Source organism: Quercus suber, unplaced genomic scaffold (genome assembly GCF_002906115.3).
Source record: "Quercus suber isolate HL8 unplaced genomic scaffold, Cork oak 2.0 scaffold_7, whole genome shotgun sequence".
NCBI classification, from domain to species: Eukaryota; Viridiplantae; Streptophyta; class Magnoliopsida; order Fagales; family Fagaceae; genus Quercus; species Quercus suber.
This window is the reverse complement of record NW_027069473.1, coordinates 1,034,532-1,041,061: the sequence shown is the minus strand read 5'-3', so window position 1 is coordinate 1,041,061 and position 6,530 is coordinate 1,034,532. Positions and strand designations below refer to the sequence as shown.

At 35.7% G+C, this 6,530-nt stretch overlaps 1 protein-coding gene across 1 annotated transcript; it reads left to right on the top strand.

Moving 5' to 3' along the window:
• LOC111985928 (uncharacterized) lies at positions 1 to 4,282 on the top strand. The gene is made up of 5 exons (XM_065774231.1): positions 1 to 361; positions 636 to 668; positions 768 to 824; positions 3,747 to 3,828; positions 3,931 to 4,282. Exons 1-5 carry the CDS (start codon positions 86 to 88, stop codon positions 3,948 to 3,950), a joined length of 468 nt encoding a protein of 155 aa, XP_065630303.1. The 5' UTR covers positions 1 to 85; the 3' UTR covers positions 3,951 to 4,282.
• The last annotated feature ends 2,248 nt before the right edge of the window (positions 4,283 to 6,530 follow it).

Sequence of the window (6,530 nt, the reverse complement as noted above, 5' to 3'; positions counted from 1 at the left end):
AGAACCAGAACACGTGAAGTCTGAAGGAGGAGAGTCTGATTGGACTTTGGTCACTGCTCCACGCTACTTCAGGTCTGCCTTGGTGATGGGACTTAAAGTAAGAGAATACCACTCATATTTCTCAATATTCACACAAAAAAAATCTCTTCTGAAGATATGGTGTGGGCTGAACGGCTATACTTCAAATCAGATGAAAAATTTTCACCACTTCCCCATGCCCATGGTCAACAATCTGAAGATATGGAACGGCTACCCCTATCAAAATCCAAATCAGAATTTTCCCACTCCTTTCTACTCGGCTACACTTCAAGACTCTCAACTCTCAAGTCTCAAACCTCATCTCTCTCTCTCTTATAAATGGGTATTTTCTCTGAGCTTTTATTTTTCTCTCTGCTCTCTAGTCTCTCTATAGATTTCTAAGTTCTAACTCTCTTTTTTATTTTGAAACAAACCTTTTCAACCCGACAATCTCACCAAATGTAAGTTCGACATTTTCATTTTACACTTTCAGTTTCTTAAGCGTTTTCATTTCCTGTCTTTTTATTTATTGACAAAACCATTTTGTTTTTTGTTTCACCGTTTGTTGTTTGGATCTGATTGTTTGATTTATGTTTTATTTTATTGCAGCTTGCAAGGCCAGGGGTTCAGACCTTAGGGTTCATTTCAAGGTACTATAATCTGTTACTGTCTCATCTTCAAATTTTAGTTCGTTAGTATTAATATTAAGTGTTTATTTATGAGGGAAACATAAATCTATGTTGTTTTAGGGTGTTTGGTTTGCTTGGAGAGATAGAATCAGTCTCGGCTTCCTAGTCTCAGATCAGGTAATTTTTTTTCCCTTTTCATCCCTCTTTTTCTGTATTTTGTGATTGTGTATTTGTGATATGGGTTTATCATTTTGTTCAAATGATTTATTTTTTGATATGTAATAAGAATGATATGAAAAGCAACTTAAGGGATCTTGTTCAAATGATTTAAAACTTTAAGATTAGGGACCAAAACTGAACAATAGATTGGATTCAATCATTCAAAATGAAACCCTAATTTTTCTTTATTTGATTTGTTGGTCTAAGACTTGATTTATCTCTTTTTAAAGATGGAACCCCTAATTTGAGTGTGTTTGTTTCTGTTATCATTTTTCGGAGACTTGAGTTATCACTTTTCTGAGTGTGCTTTGTGTTTATTTTCATGTTTACTCTTTATAGACAGACATTATAGTTAGTTTGATTTATTTTTTAGCTTGCTCTGAGTGTGATTTGTATCTGCCCTGTTTTATTTTTTGTTTTGTTTTTGTTTTTGTTTGTTGTTTTTATTTTTATGATCAATGTACTTGTATCTTCACTGTAAAAGAAGAATATGAACCCCTGTTTTAAAAAGATAAAATCCAAACACATTTTTATTATCTTATCTGCCTGTTTTATTCTTTTTTGTTTTTTTTTCCATGATCAATGTACTTGTATTTTCTTAGGATTAGTTTTTTTTGGTTGTTTGCTAATGCATACTTTTGATTCTTTAGGTTATGGAACCCTTTAGTGATGCACCCCTTCCCAAACAACACCTACTGCCCAAACTGAACCTGTTGCCCAAGCTGTACCCCCTCCCAAACAACCCCTATTGCCCCTCCAACTAATGCTGAGGTTCCACTTCCACCTAGAGGTAAAGGCAAGGTGTGTAGTAATAGGAAAAAGTCTGTTGCTTGGGACCATTTTGAGAAAATAGATATTGGTGAGGGTCATTTTAAGGCTGTTTGTAATTACTGTCAAAAAACTTATCTAGCTGATAGTAAGGGGCATGGTACTGCTAATTTATTGAATCATACTCCAGTTTGTGTTAAGAACCCTAATAGAGATACACTTAAAGGGCAACAAACCTTAGCGTTTGAACCCAAAATGGATGGGGAGGAAGGGTTTCAGCTTGTGCCAACAGCCTTTACTGTTGAGGCTTCTAGAAAGGCAATTGCTGAAATGGTTATAATAGATGAGTTGCCTTTTAGGTTTGTTGAAGGGTATGGGTTTCAAAGATATTCGACAACCTTACAACCTAAGTTGCGAATTAGGGATATTCCATCTCGTCAAACTGTGGCTAGGGATGTGATTGGCATTTATGGTGTTGAGAGAGAGAAACTAAGGGGCCTTGAAGGGTCGTAGGGTGTGTCTTACTACGGACACATGGACTAGTATTCAAAATCTGTGTTATATGTCCCTTACAGGTCATTTTATTGATGATGATTGGAAGTTGCATAAGAGAATTTTGAATTTTTGTCAAGTGGAAGACCATAAGGGGAGACTATAGGTAGAAAGATTGAGATGTGTTTGCGTGAGTGGGGTATCAATGGCATATTCACTTTAACAGTGGACAATGCTAGCTCAAATGGTGCCACCATTAAGTTTTTGGAAAATGTAACTAAAGATTGGGATGGGACTATTTTAGGACATGAGTTCTTACACATGAGGTGTTGTGCACATATCCTAAATCTGATTGTGTGGGGATGGTATGAGTGAAATTGATGCATCCATTGCCAAGGTGCGTGAAGCTGTGAGGTATGTCAAGTCCTCACCAAATAGGAATCAAACTTTTGTGGGTTTTGTTGAGAGATTAGGTATTGAGTCTAAGTCTCTTCTTTGTCTAGATGTACCAACTAGGTGGAACTCTACCTACCTCATGTTAGAAACCGCACAAAAATTTGAGAAGTATTCATACGAATGGGCTTTGAGGATGATAGTTATTCTTCATACTTTATGAACAAGGAGAATAGTGGTGGTATGGGATCTCCTAGTGGTTTTGATTTCCAAAATTGTAGGACATTTGTGGGTTTTTTGAAGCTTTTTTACAATGCCACAAAAAAAATTTTCAGGTTCTTTGTATGTTACTGCAAACACCTTTTTTGATGAGATGTTTGTCATTCAAGAGAATATTTCCCATTTAAGTAAATCTCAAAACCACCTCTTGAAAAACATGGCAACTAAAATGAAATCTAAGTTTGATAAGTATTGGGGGAAAGGGGATAAAATGAATCATCTCTTGTATGTGGCTGTGATTCTTGATCCAAGAAAGAAGTTGAGGTTTTTAAAGTTTTGTTTTTCTGAAATTCATGGGAATGAAGTGGCTGATGTGATGGTTGAATTGGTGAGGGGTTCCTTGGTCAAGTTGTATGATTATTACTGTCGTGTTGATTCACCAAATGTACAAGTACCAAGTGGGAGTGAGAGGACACACATAGAAGGTGAGTCAATTGGTTGTAGTGATCCATATGCGATGGTTAATTCTAGGTTTGACCGTTTCTTGGAGGCTGAGCAGTCCATAGGGTGTAGCAATGAGATTGACAAATATTTGGCTGAAAATTGTGAAAATAGAAGGGGGATGTTAAGTTTGAGATATTGGGGTGGTGGAAGGCAAATTCAGATAGGTATCAAGTGCTGTCCAAAATAGCTAGGGATGTGCTGGCTGTACCTGTGTCTACTGTTGCTTCTGAGTCAGCCTTCAGTACCGGAGGACCATACTTGATCCATTTCGGAGTTCACTCTCTCCACTCATGGTTCAAAATCTTGTTTGTGCACAAGATTGGCTTCAAGCCTCGGTTCCAATATCTTTTCGTAAGTCAAAGGATGAGGTAGAGCCTTGGAAGATGAATTTCATGATTTAGGTAAAATGTTAACTTCCAAAGTTTTTGTCTATTAAGTGCTATTAAATGTGTCTTATGCAAAATAAATTTAATCTAATAGCTTTCATTTCTTTCTCTTTTCTAGTTATACGTCAAGCAGCAGCAGGTGGTGGAAGTTCAAGCTCAAGCGGTATCTCAATTACTATTGATGACTAATCACGAACTGGGTAAGTTTCTGCCCTTACTTTTTGGTTATTGCTATTCTGTATTTTTTGGTCTTGTCTTTATATTTTCTATTGATAAATATCTTTTTGCCCATTTTCTTGTAGGAGGGACACATTTTGTATAGGAGGCAGATTTTTGGATACAGATTGGAAGTTCTTTTGGACGTATAGTGCTTTTCTAGCTTATAACTTATAGATCAACTCTTGCTTATAGGAAAGAAAACTTATTAGGTTTATATGCTTTCTTTCCTATTAGTAATGGACTAAACTATAGAGTAGTTGTTCTTTAATGCTTTAGAAAAGCTATTTTTTGGAAATACTTAGGTATTTCATAATATTGTAACTAATTATAACTAGCTACTGCCTTGGTAGTTTACTGCCTTACACACTTGCAGTAACTATCTTTCTGCCTTCTTTGATTCTTATGGAAATATTGCAAGATGCTCATATTGCTATACTTGTGGTGTGGCTCACTGGCTGTGATTGAATTATTTGTTAGAATTTGTTTTGCTGGCTTGTGTAAAAGTTGTGTTACATGTATGGAATGGTTGGCACAACTTGGCAGGTTTAATAGGTTGAGATGTGCTTTTGTGCTTATTAGACTTTTTTATTTGTTTTTGGATTTTAAAGGTACTGCCCAGGTCTTAATTCTTAGGCATTATGAAAAATTCTTTCTTGTATTGTGTGTGTTTTTATGTACTGCCCAGTGCCCAGGTCTTAAGGGTGTGGCATTTTGAAAATGTCTTTTTTTGTATTGTGTGGTTTTAACAGGTGGTTAGAATGTGATATTATTAGACTTTTTTGATTTGTTTTTGGATTTTAAGGGTACTGCCCAGGTCTTAATTCCTAGGCATTTTGAAAAAATTCTTTCTTGTATTGTGTGTTTTTATGTACTGCCCAGTGCCCAGGTATTAAGGCTGTGGCATTTTGAAAAATGTCTCTTTTTGTACTGTGTGGTTTTAACAGGTGGTTAGAATGTGATATTAGGTGTTTTTATGTGCTTGCTAATTGTCCAGTTGTTATCAGTGATGTACTGTTTTTATGTGCTTGCAAATGTTTTTATATCAAACATTAAATTTGTACTGATAAAAATTTGTACTTAAAAAGGCCTGTAGGCCCGATAGATTTAAAGTTGTGGAATGGCATACAACTTGAAAGCCCAATTTGAAATGAAGGATGAGCCCGTACCATATATTTACATGAGTCAAAGTATCTAAATCTTTGTTAAAACGAAGCCCATTAATTTGGGCCCAAAGGCCTATCAAAAATTGGGTTAAAATTAAAAAAATTTATGCAAATTCACAAGTTCAGCCCAATTCAAAGCCCAAGCCCAATTCGAAGCCCAAACCCGCCAAACCGATGAATTCGACCCGTTAAACCGTTGACTCGAACCGCCGGGTCTGACCTATATATTGGGTCGGTTGCGGGTCACAATTTTGCTAACCCGATCCAGTCGGGTCGAGTCCGGGTCAGGCCCAAACCCGAGCCGACCCGACCCGTGGACAGCCCTAATTCCAGTGCAAGCAACAGATTGACTGCAATCGAGGTTAATAGCTACATTTGTGCATGATGTTCCAACTATGTCATCGTAGGTCACTTCACTTATGTGAACTCCTGTTGACTGTAGTTAGAAAAGTTAATATAATTTGTATTATATATAGGGTCCAGTTAATGTGTACCCTAAGGGCACACATTAACCGTACGTATAAGAGAACAATTTAGTTACAAGAAATTAACGACTATTCTATAATGGGGTTTTGTTTGATTTACCTTTTGTCCACAGTTACCACTATAACCTCCAAAATCGAAGTAACTTTGAACGATCATTAAAATTGATGTGCTTGAACGTAACCCTTTACAACCTTTTTACAAATATGGTAAAAGTATTAGACATAAATAACAATATATATATATATATGATTACTTCTAATTATTAATTCTCTAAAAATAAATAAACGTGTAAATTTAGGGAGAGCCTTAGGTCTAGTGCTTTTTGTACACGGGACTAGATAGGATGCTACTATGTGATAATTTTAGGACATCTGACAGCATTAATTTCACCTAATCCAGTTCACTAGACACTAGACCCAAGCTGAACCCCTAAATTTATTACCTGCCATGTCTTGATCCGAGCTCCATTTGTGGTTCCCATGAAATTAACTCTCCTCACATGAATGTTTTTGACTTTGAAAAAATTTTCACTCCTGCCTAAGCTACCAATGCTATTTTGAAACAAACGTGAATATAAGAAATTAGATATTAAATTCTATAAGGATGTGGTATAAAACTCAAGTTTTACACTCTCCAATTCAAACATGTCAAACCATTTTATCACATATAAAAGAATAAGTACAACCACACCCAATCAATTCTAATACCAATTTGAAAATCTAACCAAATTGAGGGTTTGTTAAGATGTTATTAAGTGTAGTAGGATGTATTGAGTTTTAAGTAAAAAACTGATGTAACAATCTCTTATTTGATGGTATAAAACATAAGATTTACACCACATCTTTGACCATGCCTAAGGTGATAAATATGGTAACCAACACGAAGTTAACGAAGTTAAGAAATTGCATTGTAGCTAGCCTTTTGTTTCATAGTAGCCAAGAAATTTCAACAACAAATCTTTGACGATTTTTATTCTTAATTTGAATGATTACCTGAACTAATTAAATGGTAAAAATTGACTAGTCATTTATGTG

Coding starts and splice junctions, on each gene's coding strand:
- LOC111985928 (XM_065774231.1), top strand. CDS start 86: ATGGGACTTAAAGTAAGAGAATACCACTCATATTTCTCAATATTCACA. Junction 362..635: donor TCTCTCTCTCTTATAAATGG/GTATTTTCTCTG, acceptor GCAGCTTGCAAG/GCCAGGGGTTCAGACCTTAG. Junction 669..767: donor ACCTTAGGGTTCATTTCAAG/GTACTATAATCT, acceptor ATGTTGTTTTAG/GGTGTTTGGTTTGCTTGGAG.